At 36.8% G+C, this 20,382-nt stretch overlaps 1 protein-coding gene across 2 annotated transcripts in view; it reads left to right on the forward strand.

Moving 5' to 3' along the window:
* FAM3C (FAM3 metabolism regulating signaling molecule C) overlaps nucleotides 1-20,382 on the forward strand; it is a 62,814-nt gene that overhangs the window by 17,750 nt on the left and 24,682 nt on the right. For both annotated transcript variants that reach the window (XM_036761183.1, XM_036761182.1), the window contains exons 3-5: nucleotides 7,503-7,607; nucleotides 13,454-13,477; nucleotides 14,748-14,871. In XM_036761183.1, coding sequence (XP_036617078.1) covers nucleotides 7,503-7,607; nucleotides 13,454-13,477; nucleotides 14,748-14,871 — 253 coding nt within the window. The remainder of the gene's footprint in view (nucleotides 1-7,502; nucleotides 7,608-13,453; nucleotides 13,478-14,747; nucleotides 14,872-20,382) is intronic.

Genomic DNA, 20,382 nt, shown 5'->3' on the forward strand with positions numbered 1-20,382 from the left:
AGACCCTTGTAATAAATATTCATAGTCGAACAAAACACATTCCCATGTTGGTCGTGTTGTGTCTGTGTTTGTCCTTTGTTCTCAAAGAGGACCATGACATCAGGGAAATGATGACATGACTTGCGGTTGACTTTGATTTGAGTGAGTGAGGGCTGTGCAAGGTCACCAGCCTCACTTTCTACTCAAGAGCCATCTGGGTCCAGTGGCCTGATATTCACCAGGACTACTGGAGATGGCCCAGGATGCATTGGCCCTTTCAGGCTAAGGTCTTTTCAGGTTCTCACTTTGAGTGAGGTAACGCCCCTTCAGTGAATAGGAGGCCTCTTTAAGAAGTTAATCAAGGAATGGCCCCTTTAATCAAAACTCAGAAAAAAAAAAACTGGAAGGGGAAGACCCTCAGGGTTCCTGGCCAAGGACAAACACAACCTGTGAGTAGCCTCTGCCTCCTCTCCATTTCACTGGCTGAAGGCTGCCTCCTTAACTTGGTGTTTACTGGCTAGATTTCTTTCTCAAGAACTAAGTCATAAACCCAGTTCACTAAGAGAGATTTGAGGTAGGCCATACAGTATGTTGGTGGAGCAGCCAGTAGACTACCTTACAAGAGTGGAGAGTATGTGAAGGGGACAAATATTAAAGAAGACTGGAAAGATAAGTGGAGGGCTTTAAGAACCAGGCTCAGGTAATTATGTGTTATTCTAGAAACAATAGGGAGCCATGGAAGATTTTTTAAAGTAGAGAGTGGGGCATGATCAGAATTGTGTTTTAGGATTATCAGTTTGGCAGCTGTATGGAAGATGGGTTAGAGAGGGAAGAAATTGAATCAAGGAGACAACTTAGGAAGAGGCCATTGTAGTAGTCCAAATGAGAGTTAATAAGTTTCTATACTAGGATAGATGAAAGCTTTGTGAGTGGAAAGAAGATGGATGTGAATGGCGATATGGAGTTAGAATTGACAAAACTTGGTAATTGAATATAGAGATTCAGAGAAAGGAAAGAGTCAAGAATGAGTGTATAAGGATGATGATACCATCAATATAAACTGAGACATCAGGAGGAGGGATGGTTTTAGGGAAGAGTGCACTTTTTTTGGACATGTCGAGTACATGGCTTTACTGGATGTTTACTGGGGATGAAGGTCAGGAGAGATTAGAGATGGATATAGGCTTGACAGTCATCTACATAGAAATCATTGAACCAATGGGAGCAAGAAGGGATTGCCAGGAAGAGTGTAAACAGAGAAGAGGAGAAGGCCCATGACAGAGCCGTGGGGGATGTTCACACTTAGCAAGAGAAGGTGATTGATCCAGCAATACAGACAGAGTCAGAGCCTTCAGACAAGTGGGAAAACTTAAAAGTAGTGTTGTAGAAGCCTGCATAGGAAAGAATGCCTGGGGAGACTCCAGGAGGAAGGTTGGCACAGAAAGATCAGGAAGGATAAGGACTGAAAAAAGTTCATTGAACTTAGCAGTAATTTTGGAGAAAGCAGTGAAAGATGGAATGAATAGGGAGCTGGGTTGCAATTGAAAAGTGAGTTGTAGAAGTGGGGAAAAATGAATGTTAACAACCCCTTTATAGGATCATAGCAGATGAACTAATACAATGACATGTGGAGAGTTCAGTAAAATACATATTTAAATCAATAGGGCTGGTGACTAGATATTTTGCAGTAAAAACTTGTATCTGTTAGAGAAACTAGGGAAAGCATTATTAAATAGTTTACACAAAATATTAAGAGAATATAAAAATGTTTTTTGTTAAGGATTTTAAGTATGAAACAATACATTGTTCAATAGATAACTGGAGGGATGGGGTATCTTAGTCATCTGGATTTCTGTTCCATTTCCTGCCTGGTATTTTCTGTAGCTTTACATTGAAACCATGTTTCTTTTCTGTGGATTGCCTATACCCTGGAGGTAGCTGCTGCTCATAAATACCTGCCCAGTGTAGAGATTAGGTAATTTTAATTACCTATTATCTCATAGGCAAACAGTAGATTGTATTCCTGGGGGATACTTCTCAGAAGTATCAAAGATATGTTAGAACAAACAAGTCATTAAATAATGTAATTTTAGAATAGGAAGGGGCTTTAGAGATTATCTGTCCAAATCCCTCATTTTACAAATGAGGAAATTAAGGTTTAGCAGGTAGTGATTTGCTCTAAGTAACCTAGATTTATTTAGTGGCAGAGCTGGGGCTAGAACTCAGGCTTACTCCAGTGCCTTTTCTTTTACAGTGCTGACCACTAGGGGAAGAGAAAAAAAAAATCATGATTTTTAATTAAGCTATTTTTAGAAATGTTTTTTGTAAAACAACAACAAAAAAACCTATCATTTTAAAAGAAGTTAATGCTCAGATATATGCTTCATGGATCTCTGATTTTGTTGATGAATCACAACATGACTTAGTAGGTGGCCTTGGTGATATATTATGGCTGAACAATTTTCCATTATTTGCCCAACCCATTGATTAGCCTTCTCAAATTTAACTAGTCTGGGCATTGGACACCAGCATAGGTCTGGTACTGCACCAGTACTTGAAGCCTTTCTTGTTTGCTTTCCAGGGTCACCTTTGAGTCTATCAATAGAACTAATGGAAGAAAGCTCAAATATAAATGTATTATCATTAAATCTTTTTTTTTCGGACTGGACCTATGATTTCATTGATAGGTAATTTCTTGTGAAGAAACTTGATCTACCAATGTGCTTGTTCTTTACTTTATAATCTTTGAGAATTACTGAGAGATTAAATGATTTACCAAAGGTCACACAGCCAGTATGTTTCAGAGGCAGGAGTTGAACCTCAGCCTTGTTGATTTAGAGGCTCAGCCCTCTGTTCCCTGTGCTATGCTAGAAATAATAAATTTAAATTTTATTTCAGACAACATGTTTAATCTTGAGAAGTTTCATATATGTAAATATAAGATTGTAAATCCCTTGAATTGTAGGGATTGTTTCACTCTATATCCCAGTGCTTGGTGCATAGTAAATGCTTGAAAAGTGTTTGTTAATCAACAGATAAAGCAATTTTTAGGCAGTAGCACTTGGCATATCTGTAGATGCTTAATAAGTGCTTGTTGACTGACTAGAGGAATAGAGACTGATGCCTCTGTTAGCCCGTTATTTCCTCCCAGCCTAAGGAAGCAAGAGGCTCTATGTGGGAGAACCAGAGGAGGTGGTTTAAAGCCTTCTTTTTTCTAGTACCTTTGCCCTTCTTCCACCCCTTGTTCCTCATTTTTCTGTGTGACCAGTCCTTTGGCTGCCCAACACCTATCCTCTGCTGCTAAAGGGAAGCAGTTTTGCTTCTTCCTCTCCCTCCAGCCCCACAAGCTTCCTGTCTGAAACCAAAGGCCCAAGTTGTTCCTAGTTTGAAGATAACATCTGTTGGAAAGCAAGGAGGCCATACTTCTTGGGTATCTCTAGTTCACTGCTTCTGAGAGCTATTAGAAGGACCTTAGAGTGACTTCTTGTCCCACCCAGTCACCATCTCTCCTTCCCACAGTTGACTGTAGAAATGGTATCCTTATTCAGCTCATACTACCCTTGTAATTTTCCTAGACTACTTCCTACCCTGTGTATCTTTTTAAAAATTATATTGTTGATTGGTTTGTTGAAGCAGCTAGGCGACACAGTGAGTGGATAGAGTGCTGGGCCTGGAGTCAGAAAGGCATGAGCTCAACTCTGGCCTGAGATACTTTCTAGCTATGTGACCCTGAGGATAATAATAGTACTTACCTTGCAGGGTTGTGGGGCAGATCAAATGAGATATTTGTACAGGCTTAAGCACAATGCCTGGCACTTAGTAGGCACTTAATAAATACTTATTCCTCTTATTCTCTCCTTTCCCTACTCATTAGGTAACAGTGACCCTTGGTTTCTGCTTTGCTTGGCTATTAACAAGGGAGACCCTTTCTCAAAATCATTGTTCCTTCCTGTGGGGAGAAACCTGGAAAAAATTCCCCTCACTTCACTCCTTGATGTCAACTTCCGACTTGGCTTTACAGCCCTAGCTCGAAGGGGCCTGAACAAAAGCACTCTCCCAAAATGACAAAACCCAATTGTAGTTGGTTTTGGAGCAGGGTTGGGGGACTAGAAGATAGTAGGACAAGGTTTAAGCTCGTTCTTGATAGCCAGTAAAAAGTTATCATTCCCCTACCTACCAAGGTTAGCATAGCCAATAAAACTTAATACCTTTCAGTAACTTGTTCATTACTTTACTACCTTGTTTATCGGTAGAGCTAGTCATTCACACTGCCTCTCTGGTTGTGCATGTAATATTCTTCTCATATGTTAACCTTGTATATAGGACAGTGTTTCTACTGGTTATCATGCGAATGGTTTTTCCAGTAATAATAAAACATTTGTTGTAGTGGTCATGCATAGGTGTTCTCAGTGATTGTTTTTTTTAAATTTGTTTATTTAATATGTTTAGTTTTCAGCATTTTCACAAGAGTTTGAATTACAAATTTTCTCCCCATTTGTACCCTCCCCTCACTCCATGATGGCATATATTCTGGTTGCCCTTTTCCCCAGTCAGCACTCCCTTCTGTCACCCCACTCCCCACCCATCCCTTTTTCCCTTCCTTTCTTGTAGGGCAAGATAAATTTCTATGCCCCATTGCCTGTGTATCTTTTTTTCTAGTTGCATGCAAAAACTTTTTTTTTTGTTTTTGAATATCTGTTTTTAAAACTTGAGTTCCAAATTCTCTCCCCTCTTCCCTTCCCACCCACCCTCCCTAAGAAGTCAAGAAATTCAACATAGGCCACATGTGTATTATTATATATAACCCTTCCACAATACTCATGTCGTGAAAGACTGACTATATTTTGCCCCTTCCCAACCCATCCCCCTTTATTGAATTTTCTCCCTTGACCCTGTCCCCTTTTGAAAGTGCTTGTTTTGATTACCTCCACCCCCATCTGTCCTCCCCTCCATCATTCCCCCTTTTTTTTAATCTTCTTCCCTCTTCTTTCCTGTGGGGTAAGATAACCAATTGAGTATATATGGTATTCCCTTCTCAGGCCAAATCTGATGAGAGCAAGATTCACTCATTCCCCCCTCACCTGCCCTCTCCCCTCCTCCCACAGAACTGCTTCCTCTTGCCACCTTTATGTGAGATAGTCCACCCCATTCTATCTCTCCCTATCTCCCTCTCTCAAAATATTCCTCTGTCATCCCTTAATTTGATTTTATTTCTTTTAGATATCTTCCCTTCATCTTCAACTTACCCTGTGTCCTCTCTGTGTGTGTGTGTGTGTGTGTGTGTATACACACACATACATATATACATACACATTCACATATATATATACACACACACACACACATACATAAACATATATATGTGCATATTCCCTTCAGCTACCCTAATACTGAGGTCTCATGAATCATACACATCATCTTTCCATGTAGAAATGTAAACAAACCAGTTCAACTTTAGTAAGTCTCTTGCAATTTCTTTTTCTTGATTACCTTTTCATGCTTCTCTTGATTCTTGTGTTTGAAAGTCAAATTTTCTATTCAGCTCTGGTCTTTTCACTGAGAAAGCTTGAAAGTCCTCTATTTTATCAAAAGTCAATATTTTGCCTTGGAGCATGATACTCAGTTTTGCTGGGTAGGTGATTCTTGGTTTTAATTCTAGCTCCATTGACCTCCGGAATATCATATTCCAAGCCCTTCGATCTCTTAATGTAGAAGCTGCCAGATCTTGGGTTATTCTGATTGTGTTTCCTCAATACTCGAATTGTTTCTTTCTGGCTGCTTACAGTATTTTCTCCTTGATCTGGGAGCTCTGGAATTTGGCGACAATATTCCTAGCAGATTTCTTTTTGGGATCTATTTGAGGAGGCGATCGATGGATTCTTTCAATTTCTGTTTTGCCCTGTGGCTCTAGAATATCAGGGCAGTTCTCCTTGATAATTTCTTGAGAGATGATATCTAGGCTCTTTTTTTGATCATGGCTTTCAGGTAGTCCAATAATTTTTAAATTATCTCTCGTGGATCTATTTTCCAGGTCAGTGGTTTTTCCAATGAGATATTTCACATTGTCTTTCATTTTTTCATTCCTTTGGTTCTGTTTTATAATATCTTGATTTCTCAACAACTCACTAGCTTCCACTTGCTCCAATCTAATTTTTAAGGTAGTATTTTTTTTCAGTGGTCTTTTGGACCTCCTTTTCCATTTGGCTAATTCTGCCTTTCAAGGCATTCTTCTCCTCATTGGCTTTTTGAAGCTCTTTTACCATTTGAGTTAATCTATTTTTTAAGGTGTTGTTTTCTTCAGTATATTTTTCAGTATTATTTTGGGTCTCCTTTAGCAAGTCATTGACTTGTTTTTCATGGTTTTCTTGCATCCTTCTCATTTCTCTTCCCAATTTTTCCTCTACTTCTCTAACCTGCTTCTCCAAATCCTTTTTGAGCTCTTCCATGGCCTGAGACCAGTTCATGTTTTTCTTGGAGGCTTTCTTTGGAGAGCTTGTAGGCTCTTTGACTTTGTTGACTTCTTCTGTCTGTATGTTTTGGTCTTCTTTGTCACCAAAGAAAGAATCCAAAGTATGAGACTGAATCTGGGTGTGTTTTCGCTTCCTGGCCATATTCCCAGCCAACTATCTTGCCCCATGAGTTTTTCAGTGGGGTATGACTGCTTGTGGAGTTAAGAGAACTATGTTCCACGCTTGGGGGGATGCGCCAGCTGTGCCACACCAGTGCTCCTCCTTCCCCAAGAACCCCCAACCCGGACTGGACTTAGATCTTCAGCAGGCTGTGCACTCCTGCTCTGATCCGCCACTTAATTCCTCCCACCAGGTGGGCCTGGGGCCGGAAGCATCTGCAGCTGTACTTCTGTCATTGCCCCACCTCTTCTGCCCTCCCCCCGCCCCCCGGGCGGTGGCCGAACCATGAACTCCTTTTTAAACTCTGTCCCCAGCAGCTTTTCCCACTAACCTTCTCTGTTGTCTTTGGTGTTTGTGGGTTGAGAAGTCTGGTAACTGCTGCAGCTCACTGATTCAGGGCACTAGGGCCTGCTCCGTCCGGCTCCTGGTCTGGTTGGTGCCGCTCACGCTTGGCTCTGCTCTACTCGGCTCTGCTCCCAGCTCTGTGCAGGATAGATCTCACCTAGAGACCGTACAGGCTGTCCTGGGCTGGAGCCCTGCTTGCCTCTGCTGTTTTGTGGGTTCTGCAGTTCTAGAATTGGTTCAGAGCCATTTTTTATAGGTTTTTGGAGGGACTGGTCCCTGCTTTCCAGCAGCCATCTTGGCTCCGCCCCCACCCCCAGTAATCCCTCAGTGATTGTTAAGGAACAGTTTTGCATTGGATGGTTTAGTACACTGGACAGGTTTAACATGGTTAAAAATTATTTGAGTCCATCATTCTACTGGCTACCTTTCATTCACTGATCATTGTATTGTGATTTGTGATTATGCTGAACTTAGAATTCCACACTCATGTCTTTAGGAAAAAAAATGTGAACATTTTATGAGATTATTTAACTGTTCCTTATTTTCTAGGTGCTGTAAAGTTGGTGGTTGCTGTAGCAGTATTTCTACTGACATTTTATGTCATATCTCAAGTATTTGAAATAAAGCTAGATTCAAATTTAGGAAATTTATTTGGTAAGTTTTTTCTGTTTCTTTTAAACTTTTATTCTTTATAACACCTAGTTTACAAGTTTTCCTTACTCTGAGTTTTTGTTTTATTTTATCTGTTCTAAGAAAAGTGAGTTTATGTTATTTTGATCCTTTGTAATATTGAAATGCAAATAATAATGGCTTTTAAAATCACCAATACAAAGTATAAATAATTAAGCCATTATTTATGGAGCACATATTATGTGCAAGGTGCTGTCATGGGGGGGGGGGGACACAAAATTGGAATATATATTTCTTAATGTTCCTGGGGTGGGGGACCTTTTTTTTTTAATTTTGAAAAAGAAATTCATTAATTTTTTTAAATGAAAAAATATGCATTTTCTCTATCCATCCACCTTGGGGGTGGGGGGGTTGAGGAAGAAAAAGAAGACCCTTGTAATTATTATGCACAGTCAGAAAAACAGTTCCCCTCATTGGTCACAATATGTTTGTATTATATATGTAAATGTATATATGTATGTGTGTGTGTATGCACATACACACACACACATATATACTCATGCATATATGAGTGTATGTTTGTATTTCTGTATTTTGAGTGCGTTACTTCTGTCAGCAGGTAAATGTGTGTGCATATAGATAATGTATGTCATTCTATATTTTGAGTACATTATCTTTCTCAGGCTAGTAGGTGGTAGCATGTTTTATCATTGGTCTTCTAGTTATCATGGTTGGTCACCGAGTTGATCAAGGTTCTTAAGATCAAATTTGTTTGTCGTTATGGTGTTGTTATAATTGTAAAATTGTTCTCCTGATTTGTTCACTTCATTCTGCATCAGATCATACAAATCTTCCCAGGCTATACTGAAACTTTCATCATTTCTTATGATACAAATCATTCCATTCCATTCATTACTGTAATCTATGCACCTATTCCCCAATTGATAGACTCTTCTTTAGTTTTCAGTTCTTTTTTACTTTATATTTAAAATAGCTGTTTTGAAAATTACTGAATTTCAGCATGTAATTAGCACAAAGTGTATTTCCACAAATAATTGGTCATAAGGACTGTAAATGTTTATATGCTAAAAATGGAAAGAATATATTAATTTGAGTGTATAACTCACTTAAGCTCTGGAAGCTAGATGAATGCAAGGTTGTTTCTGAATCACCAGAACATATTACAACACATTTACTAAAGGCCTACAGTATTTGAAGCAAAAGGTGTTGGCCTTATTTGTATGTTCTCATAGTTATAATGGGTATTCATTTAGCTGAGGCATTGTTTGAAATAGTTTTATGCTGTCAGTGAAAATACGGAGCTGTATAACATAAGGCTTTGACCTTATATGCTTGGAGTGAAAGTAGTACTATTGATAGACTCAGGACAGACTCAGTACCTTAGGAGATTGTCTATCTACTCTAGCTTTTTACCCAACTTGAAAAATCCCTTTTATAATAGCTGACAGATGTAGTAATTAGTTCCTATTTGAACCCTTTTAAAGATGGGAAGTTGACTTTAAAAAAAGAATGGATTTGTCTTTTAAGTTAAACATCCCTAATTGGTAGCTTTTATAATTATGAGTTGAAATCTGCCTACTTGTGTATTTTACCTGTTAGTCTTTTTTCTTTCCTTTGGAGCCACACTATATAAACTTAATCCCTGTCTTACATGACAGCACTTTAGTTATTTAAGGATAATGATCATATGTCCCCTAATGCTGTTCTTCTGCAAGCTAAATTTCCTAGTTTCCTTTAATCCTTTTACATATGACTTGGTTTCCAGACTTTTCACTATCCTGCTTGATAATCTGCATTATGTCTAGCTGAGAAAAATAGCTAGTAAATTAGATCTCAGAATCAGGATTCAGATAGGTGCCATCAGATGTTTGACAGTAGGCTATACCTAACAAGATGAAATACAATAGGAATAAATGTAAAGTCCTGCACTTAGGACTTAGATGCTGCCTGGCTATAGGATGGAATTTTAGTTTACTACAAGCTCAATGTTAGGCAATATCAATAAAAATATAGGATCTAGAACAAGGAAAGTTACAGTCCCCTTGTATGTTGTGCTGCTGATCAGATCATCCCTGTAGTATTCTGTTTAGTTCATTTTAAAAGGAACTTTGCCAACACTAAGGCAAATCTTTAATTTCTCCCTAATTGATTCCCAGTCTCACTCCTCACAGAAGCTATTTCAGCCTTCTCTTCCCTCTTTAAGCATCCCATACCCTGTCCTCTTGTATCTCAGCCAAGACAATGCCTCTTTACCAAGAAAACTGAGACATTTCTCCATTCTGTTTATCTGAGAACCTCTTGACATAATTTCTGACTTTACTTCTTTCTTTCACTAAGAGGTAGCCTAACTCCTTGCCATGGCCAACATTCCTACATGTGTGCTTTGTTTCCTCCCCTTCTCTCTTGCAGTATATTATGTTCATACTCTCCCCATTCTCCCACACTGCCCAATCTGCAACCTCTTCCAATCACCTTATTCTTTCCCTTCTGCCTTCAGACATGCCCAAGCCTCCCCCATCCTTAAAAACACAGAAAATAGTCTTTCACTGGACCCTACCATCCTCTTAAGTTATCACTTATATCTCTTCTCCTTTTACCTACTTAGCCAAACTCCTTTAAAAAACTATCTAGACATGCTGCCTCTACTTCCTGTCTTCTTATTCTTAAATGTTTTGCTGTCTGAGAAGCCAGAGTCTGGCAGGTAAAAGATGAAATGACTGAGGAAAGCAAAGGTTTGATCTTCCAAGCATGTTGATCTGTGAAGTGGTGCATGCCAGTTGCCTAACAAATCAGGACCATGCCCCTTTCTCAGCTGAGGCTGGACCCTGAATACAGGGGGAGACAGACTTTTGTATATTAAAAACAATCAAATAAGGCAAATTAGTTAAAAGGAAACAATATAGCCTTAGGTAAAATGATTTCTAATTGGAGGAAAGACTAGGGACTTTCCAATTTGGGAGGGGGAGAATAAATAGATGCAATTCCCTGAATTTAGAAAAAAGAGGTATCCCACTCCCTCCGTCTCTGGAAACAATCAAAAGAACATAGAAAAAATAATTGATCAGTAGGGGATCAGTTTCCAGATAAGACATGGGTTGCTTGAGATGGACAATTGTGAGAAAATTCTGTGTGTCTGACTTGGTTTCTGGTTAGCATAACCTAGGTTCTTAGTTAAGGATCTCTGAGCAGCAACTTCCCAGCCATGCAGGGCTAGGTTCAAACAATGCAATAAGGTTCTCTCTCAATTCCCACACTTGAATAAAATTTTGTCACAAAACAAAAGTTGGACTAGACCCATAATTGAATAGAACGAGAAAGCTCCAGAAGTGAGTCACAAGATGGAGTCAATGTGGTTAACCCAGTTCCCGCAATAAACTACTTTCTGTCCTAGTCTCCTCACTTCTGACCTCATGGCTCAATTAAATCTAATTTCTCAGAAATTACCAAGTTGCTAAGTCTGATGGTCTTTTCCAAGTTTTAGTTCTTCTCATCCTGTCTGCTGCATCTGACACTGTTGAGCACCTTCTCCTTTTAGGTAGTTTTTCCTCTTTGGGTTTTCATGACACTACTCCCTCCTAGTTTGGCTTGTATTTGTCTGCCTGCTCTTTTGCTGGCTTGTCATCTACATTACACAACTTTGCATACCTTCCCCATGGTTCTGTCCTAGGCCCTCTTCTCCCTCTATATTCTTCGTCTTGGTAACATAGTCAGCAGGTGACTTGGACACAGAGACATGACACAGGCATAGGGACATATAGGCAGACACAGGTGGTCAGATAAACACACAGGCAGACAGACACATATACACACAGTTGTGTCTATCTGTCTCTTTTGTCTAGATGATATTTATATTTGTTAAATATCTGTAGGAACTGTTGCAGTATATATTTACATGTCTGTAGCTTATCTATCCAGATATATGTATACATATGTATGTATGTAAGTATGTATATATTTTATATATGTGTATTTTATGTGTGTGCCTGTGTGTATGTATATATGTATGTACATGTCTATCCATATATGTATCTATACTACCAGCCTCAGTCTTTCCCTTGAGCTTTAGCCCTCCATCACCAATTATTTATTGAACATCTCAAACTAGAATTCCCCAGAAGACATTGCAAACTCCAAAATAGAACTCATTATCTTTTGCTATAAACCCTCTCCTTTTTGAAATTTCTTTATTCTAATCTCCCAGGCTTATAACCTCAGCATTATTCTCAACTCCCTCACCCTCCATCATCCCATATATACATTCAGTTGCAAAATTTTGCAGTATCTCTTATATCCTACTTCATTTCTGTGCACACACACACACACATGCTGCTATTTTGGTTCAGACCCCTCCTACCTTTCACCTAGATTATTGAAATAACCTCTTAATTGGTCTGCCTTACCCAGGTCTCTCAGTACTTCAGCCCATCCTACATATTTCTGCTAAAGTAATTTTCTTTAAGTGCAGATCTGACCATGTGTCTCCCCTTTTCAGTCAACTCTAAAGACTTCCTATTTCTCCAGGGATAAAAGATAAACTCCTCTGTTTAGCTGTTAAAGTCCTATACTGTCTGGCCCCAACTTATCTGTTCAGTTTTATTGGACATTATTCCTCCTCCCACACTCTGGAGTCCAGCACAACTAACCTTTTCTTTTTCTACACACAATGTGTCTGTGCTGCCCATCCCACGTTATTGGATGAACTCTCTTCTTCCCTTCTTCCTTAGAGACCCCTTTTAAAAAGCCGCTCAGGGACCATCTTCTATATGGACCTTTTTCTAATCTCCCAACTACTAGTTTGCTTCATCCAAACTACTTTGTATGTTTGCTTTTCTCATTTTATATTTATGCTGTATATATTTTTCTATGTATTTATTGTTTGCTTCATTTCACCAGATAGTTCCTTGTGAATAGGGATTGTTTCATTTTTTGTACTTGTATTCCTAGCACCTAGCAGACAGTACTGGCCCTTAATAAGTACACGATTGATTGATTGTTTGAATGGGAAGGTAGAGGCATTCTCAGCCATGTGGCGTATAAGCAAAAGTCAAAGAAATTCTGATTGTTTATTTTAGAGAGGAGCCAGAATACCTTTTATCTGTCTTCAGGCACTTTTAGGGTCCACATGTAGAAGAGGCAAGAGCCTTATTTAGAGGGTAAAAATAGGCCTAGTGGATAGAAGTTAAATGAAGACATGTTTTTGGCTGAGCACAAAGAAAAATTAACTAAAAAATAGAGAAGGCCAAAAATGGAATGGGCTACTTTCTTAGGTGTATAGTAAACTGCCCATCAAAATTGGCCAAATTGGAAAAGCTAAATTTTATCAAATATGGAGGGAATTGCTGTATGGCATATAACTTTAGATTAGATTCCTTCTTTTAATCTAAGATTCTATGTTTAGTAACTCAGGAGTCTCTAGTTTTGTTTGAATTTATTTTTAAAAAAAATTTTCACATCTCTACAATGATTTTGAAATGATGTTTTATTGCTAGCACTGATGGCTATTGAATATATGGCAATCACAGTTTAATATTGGAATGTCTGCCTGATTGGATCTTAAATTTACAATAATAATTAAAGATGACAGCTGAATAAAATGTGTACCACATTATAATCTGTCTACTTCATTATAGTTTGCATTTGTGAACTGTGAGTATTTTGCATATGTTAACTATTCTTGCTGATTTCTCTTTCAACATGCTTTATTTTTGCTGTATATATATATATATATACATATATAGTAACAAACAATAAACATTTATGGGTTTATTAAAAATTCGGTAGATACATTTCACATTCATTTTCTTTGCCTGAAGTTAACTTTGACTTTTTATGTTTGTCTTTTATTTTAGCAAGGTCAGCACTACAGATAGCTTGTAAGTATTATATATCTTAAAAGAAGTTTATTTTCTAATATGGTTCAGTATTGTGTAATTTTTTAGGGGGCATATCTTCCACTGATGTCAGTTTGCTTATTGTGAAATTCCACATACAGAATTGACCTAGAAGTAAAATAATTTCAAATGAGAAATAACTTTAGTTACTTTTCAATTTTTACTGTACTTGACAGGTTTCTTAACTTGGCGTCTGTGAACTTTAAAAAATTCTTGACAACCATCTTTCAGTATAATTGGTTTCCTTTGTAATCCTATGTATTTCATTTTATGCATTTAAAAATATTAGTTTGAAAAGGTATTTATAGGCTTCTCCAAACTGTTGAGTCCATGACACCCACAAAAAGGCTAAGATCCCTTCACTTTAACTCATTCATTAATAGTAGAAACAATAGACCTCACTATCATATTTGTTAGTTTAAGACCTTTTTTCAAGTCCATAGTAAAAAAACTAAGATTAATAGAAGTTGGAGGCATGATAGTTGACAGAAGGAAGAAGAGCTATTTTTACTCTAAGGGAGTTAGTGTATAGATAAATATACGTAAATACATTAAAAATTTTTTCAAAATGCTTAAATTGTATATTTGTTTCAGTTTCTACGTAGACAGGCCATTTAGCATAGGGTTAGACTAAAGTGAAAACTAAATTTAAGGCTCAAAAATGTCTCTGAATGGCAAAAAAAAAAAAAAAAAAGAAACCATTTAACTGATTCATGAACTCAAATCTATCCTCCTCCTTAGTCAAGTTTACTTTATCTTACCTCAGTTACTAGTGTGCCACCTAGGATCTTTTGATTAAACATTCAGAAAGCTTTTATGAGCTTTGAGAAAACAAATCTCCCAGTATAAACTTTAAGGTGCACTGATAATACACACATACACAGAGTTATAGCTGAACATATAGCTTAGCACATTTATTGAAAATCATATAACTCAATTTTAGATACTCTAGAGGTAATCTGATCTAACATGCTTATTTTGCAAATAAAGGCATAAAGGGGTTAAATTACTTACTCAAAGTTGTTACACGTAGTTAGTGACCTAGAGAAACTAGAACTAAAATTTCCTGATTTCCAGTTATTTCCATTATACCATTTCATTTTTTTTTGTGTGTCATTCAAAAGATGTTGTTAACACTTGATTGGTCACTTAGTGCATTGCCTCCTTTGCAGTTAGAAAGAAAAATCATTGATTATAGTCGCATACATGCTGTTACTATTTTATTTTAAAACTGTATCTGTTTTCTCCAAAGATACAAAACCTCCCAGATATAAATGTGGGATTTCAAAAGCTTGTCCAGAAAAACATTTTGCCTTCAAAATGGCAAGTGGAGCAGCTAATGTTGTTGGCCCCAAAATTTGTGTAGAAGACAACATGTAAGTATTGGTATAAGCTTGGAACTATAATTTCATGAATTTATCATTTTAATATATAACCTCCAAAGCTGAGCTGTAATGTGTCTTTTAAAAGGAGGCTTGTTAACTTTGCTGAAGTTAATTTTCATATTTTCATCTCTAATAATTGATGTACGTAGTGCTTTCCAGTTGGTGTTTTCACAGTCATTACTTAATTTTTAAAGGCATATTGTCTATTTTTTCTGAAACTTTTAAGATCATTTTTTTTTTTAAGAATTAGAGAATGATGTTGCTGTTTGTTTACAAAACTTAGAATTATCTTCTTTGGTGGCTTTGTACAAGTAGTCTCCCAACTCTGAAATGTACTTCCTCTTCACCTCCTTCACAAAAATCCCTTAGCTTTCTTCAAAATACAGCTCGGGCACATCCTTAATAACAACAAGTAGCATTTATATAGTGCCTACTGTGTCCCCTGTGGTATGCTAAATGCTTTATAAATATCTCATTTGATTCTCATATCAACCCTGTTATTATTATCCCTATTTTTATAGGTGAGGAGACTGGGGCTCCTAGAAATCTGATTTTCCAGATAAATTGATAGTTGTATGTTTACAAAGTTTGCATATTGTAGAGGCATGGAACCATGGGCTTTTCGGAAATCTGTTAGGGCTTTCTGCCCCTTTTTCTGACAGAGCTTACCTTTGTATCATATGTAATTTAATTTTGTTATAGAACTTTGAGATTTCAAAGGTCAAGTTTTAGTTTAGTCTTAATGAATAATATTTATTAAGGCTTTTCAAAAAATTTTATGTGCATAATCAAATATTTTCTTGACTAGTCCAATAATTTTCTGAAAAGTACTATCTTTTCCTGTATAGGAATACATCTCTATATAATGTTGAAGATTAAAGTAGTCCACAGAAAATCTCCTTTGTAGTTATTAAAGTGATTTCAAAAGAAAGGCAATTTTAATTATTATTTTGTTGGATGCTCTTGTTTATGGAATTGAGCTTAACTGATACTCTTGATTTTTGATATTTTTGTTAAATTTTTCCAAATTGTATATTTCTTACCTCCCAAAGTTGGTATTATATAATTAATGGTTCGGTATGCTGTGGAATTAGATTATAAAACAGGCCCATTTTGTTTCAAGGTAGTGCATTTACCAACAAACCAAATTTCAGAAGTGCCTTGAATATTTCTTGCATAGTATACTAGATTTCCTACAAAATAATTTTTTAGAATTGATGATGGAATACAGGCAGGAAAAAAATAACCAGATGATAAACTTCTAGGCTCATTGATTTGGAATGGCAATCATAGAGGCTATTTATTTAATTCAACACTATGATTTAACAGATGAGAGATCCAAGATCTAGAGAGGCCGAAAGAGTTGTTCAACATCAAACAGTAACAGGCAGAACTGGACCATCTATCTCTTAAAGCCTACCTAAGATAGCCTTTCTTTGGTTGGAAACCCCAGGCATCAAAGGCAGTTTGTGATGTCTTTTGTCGCTAGGGCACTTAGAAAGGCATGTAAAAATCCAACAAGAATATTTGTATTTGTTGCCAAAAAAAAAAAAGACATCCCAATAATGTATAAGTTGACTGTGGTGGATAAACATGTAACAAAATGTCACAACTAAGTAACAGTATAGCATTTCTGTGGTTGCAGTAAATTGTGTCTTTTTACATTTTCTTGTTACCTTTGGGACTTAATATTTAATATTGTGATACTAAGTACAGGTTCTGCAGTTGTATAGCACTGTGACCTAGCCTGTTTGACTCACTTTCCTCTTTGGCAAATTGAAGACATTGGTTCAGTAGAGCTTTAAATTCTGATTTCTGTAGGGCTTCCACTAGTAATTTGAGTCTATCACTGACTTTTGAATATCTTGAATATGCAAGAATGTGACAAAAAATTTTTTGGTTGAATTAAGATAAATATGATAACATTTATTCTTTTGCTGAATTATATAAATTTTTTTTTTTTTGCTAGACCAGTGGTGATGAACATGTGGCCTCCTAGGTCCTCAAGTGGAGCCCTTTGATGGAATCCAAACTTCACAGAACAAATCCCCTTAATAAAAGGATTCTGTAAAACTTGGACTCAGTCAAAAGGCCTCACCCAAGGACCTAGAAGGCCACGTGTGGTATAGGTTCCCCACCCCTGAGCTAGACCTATGATTTTCTTTCTATAGTGAACTATAGGAAGCAGATTCCTGCCATTAATGCAAATTTGTAATTGTTCTGTAATTTAATTATTTTGTAATTTATAGTCTTAGTTGCCTGGAGCACAGAAAAGTTAAGTGATTTCCCCAAAGTTACATAGCTGTGGGAAATAGGACTTTTTATTCACTATACCACACAGCCTTAAATAATAAAGTTGTATGTTAGGATACTGTATTTGAATTGTATGATATTATTTTCTCAGTTACAGGCTTAATTTGGACATAAATCTAGCTGTGAAAAATATGTAATAAATTTTTAGATGGAGACTTAATAGTTTTAATCAGTATGCTATGCATTTATCTAGAACATTTCCTTCTTCTTATGTATCCTTTCGGTTAGTTTGGCTATTAAATAATAGAGAGAAAGGATTCTCCTCTTTGAATGCCTGGCTCACACTTGATCATGTTTAGATATCTACAACATCTGAGATAACTTGGGAAGTTTTTGATTGTTAATGTTAAGGAAAAGGGATCAGGTAGTCAAAGCATATGTGCTCATTGCAGAAAAGACCATTTAAAAGGGAAAATGTTGTGTGGGCAATTACAGTTTAGTAAATAAAATTCTGAGTCAGAGAATATTGATTCTAGCCCTGGCCTCTCAGTCGGATGCAGTGTGGTACTGTGTAAAGAATTCAGTATTTGGAGTCAGAGGATCTAGTTTTAAATCCCAACTCTGCTGTTTACTTTCCCAATGACCCTGGACAAGTCACTTAACCTTTGAGCTCAGTATCAGTAAGATAAGGAGGTTGGATTAGGTTACCTCTAAAGTTCTCCTTAGTTCCTCTAAATCTAGGATCCTCTGACTTTGGAGATCTGTAAAACTGGAATAAGGCCAGACCTCTATCTCCTCACTCCAGCATTCCCTAAAGGCATTATGGAATCTTAGTGATAGAATGGAATGTTGGAAGTCACCTAATTTAGATGAGGAAAATGGAGGTATATACTAGTGAAATGATTTGCTAAGGTCACACTGCTAGAATGTAGGTTGACCAGTTATGCTTTGAAAGCTCTTTTGAAGAATGGGTGATTTTTTTTTTCTTAAGCAAAGAATTATCTTAACCTGAGTTTTGTGTTTTACTTAAAACACAATAGATAATTCTTTAAAATTAAACTGGGTGTTCTTAACCTTTTCTGTGTTATGGGCCTTTTTGGCAGTCTGGTGAAACCTGTAGACTCCTCAAAAAATTTTTTTAAATGCGTTGAAAGACATAGGCTTTAAAAAAAAAAGTTGAAATAGTTTTATATGTATGCGGTAATATTTATAAAGCACTTAGCATGGTGTCTGGTACATAGGAGGCTTCTTTTCTCTTCCCTCTTCCTCGCATAAAATAAGCTCAGACCCCAGGTTAAGAACTCTTGTTCTAGATAGAGGTGATGTTAGGAACCATTACTTATGTGACAGGAAAAAAAACAAACTACCAATCATTTATATCTGGTAACACTAAAAGGAAAAATGATTATTTTTATTTTTTGATACATATAGCCAATTTAGATTTGTACAGATGTAATCTATGAATAGTTGTAAACTAGCTATGAAAAACAAGCATCTTTGCTAGATCTTAGTGAGAATTCTAGTGGTTTTTAAGGAAAATCTGAGTTGAAAAGAGCTATGAAAGAATCTGAATGAAAATACATGAAATTTGAAAGCAAAACAAACAAATACAGAGTAGCAGTTACAACTTATAGTAATTGTCATTAAATTCTGGTTTTGAAAGAATCATCATTTATGAAGCATGATAAATTATAATTCTGCCTTTTGATTGACTTTGACCTTTATGCAGTCAAAAATCTGTAAGCCCTTTACAATTCTAATTTACCACAGGCCTGATTTTTAATTTTGGCAAAATACCCTTTTTAAAATTAGCATATAGAAATGCTGCCATCTTGTGGAAGTCTTTCATCCTACTCGATCATTTATTTTTTCATTATTACAGTATTAGATTTCTTTCAAGTAATGAGACAACCCCTGTTGTCTCAGCAGATTACATTAAGGGTCGCATATTCCTAGTTTATTCTTGTTTGGATAAAAGTGTACCATCATCTCTTCATGTACTAGGGAAAAATTACATTGGGGTTTAGTAGTATACCTAGATGTCTTTGAGAGAATGTGTGCTATCACCTAATAAGTTACTCAAACCTTTTGTTTTGTAGTTCAGAAGATAGTTTATTAAGAATTTCTACTTACATCACAATGCTGATTTCAAAGGAACAAAGTAGGGACGGCTAGGTAGAGCAGTGAGTAGAGCACCAGCCCTGGAGTCAGGAGCACCTGAGTTCAAATGTGGCCTCAGATACTTGACACACTTATTAGCTGTGTGATCTTGGGCAAGTCACTTAACTCCAATTGCCCTGCCTTCCCCCCCTCCAAAAAAGAAAAAACAAACCAAACCAAAACTCAAAGGAACAAAGTAAACAAACTTTAAGGTTTGATTCTGCAATATGGTTGCTGTAAATATAGCAGATTTGTTTTGGTTTCAGCATGTTAATCTTCCTGTTTTACAACTCAAGCTATGTGTAATCTGACTTCTGGCCCCACTATTTTACTAAAACTGTTCTCTTCAAGGTTACTGATCATCTCATTTGCTAAGTCTGATGGCCTTTTATCAATATGTCTCTTTTACATTTCCATAGCTTTTGACTCTTACTTTCCACCTCTCCTTTCTCAGTGTTCTTTTTCCCATGGACTTAATGACATTTTCTCCTACTTTTTTTTTTTTGCCTGTGCCTTTCTTTCTCAGCCTTCTTTGCTAGATCATTATATATGTTCCACCCTCCCCACCCCAAGGTTTGTCCTGTGTGGGCTGAGCTCGCGCCCTCTGCTCTCTCTCTCTCTTTCTCTCTATCTCTATCTGTCTCACTGTTAGCACTCTTAGATTGAATGATTTTTATGCAGATGACTCTTAAATTCTTATCTAACCTTAATCAATCTCTTGAGCGCCAGCTTTTAAGTATCTTCACCTGGCTATCTTATAGGCATCTCAAAAATCAACATGTTAAAAAAGAATTCATCTTCGCCATCCCTTATCCACCTCCTCGTCTTTCAAACATCCCTGTTTCTTTTGAGGGTACTTTCTTTCTAGTTAACCCAAATAGCTCCGGAGAATGCTATAGATATGCCTTTCCTATATTTTAGCCAAGCATTTGATAAATTCTCTCATGCTATTCTTGGGGATTTCAAACTATAGTCAAATGACTAGACTGAAAGAATAGTTTTTATTTCAATTTTTATTTTCAGTGACTTCCCTAGTGAATTGTCTAGGAGAGTTTAAAAGTTTTTATTAATGACCTGAATGAAAGCGTG

Source organism: Trichosurus vulpecula, chromosome 5, assembly GCF_011100635.1.
Source record: "Trichosurus vulpecula isolate mTriVul1 chromosome 5, mTriVul1.pri, whole genome shotgun sequence".
In the NCBI taxonomy this organism is placed as follows: domain Eukaryota; kingdom Metazoa; phylum Chordata; class Mammalia; order Diprotodontia; family Phalangeridae; genus Trichosurus; species Trichosurus vulpecula.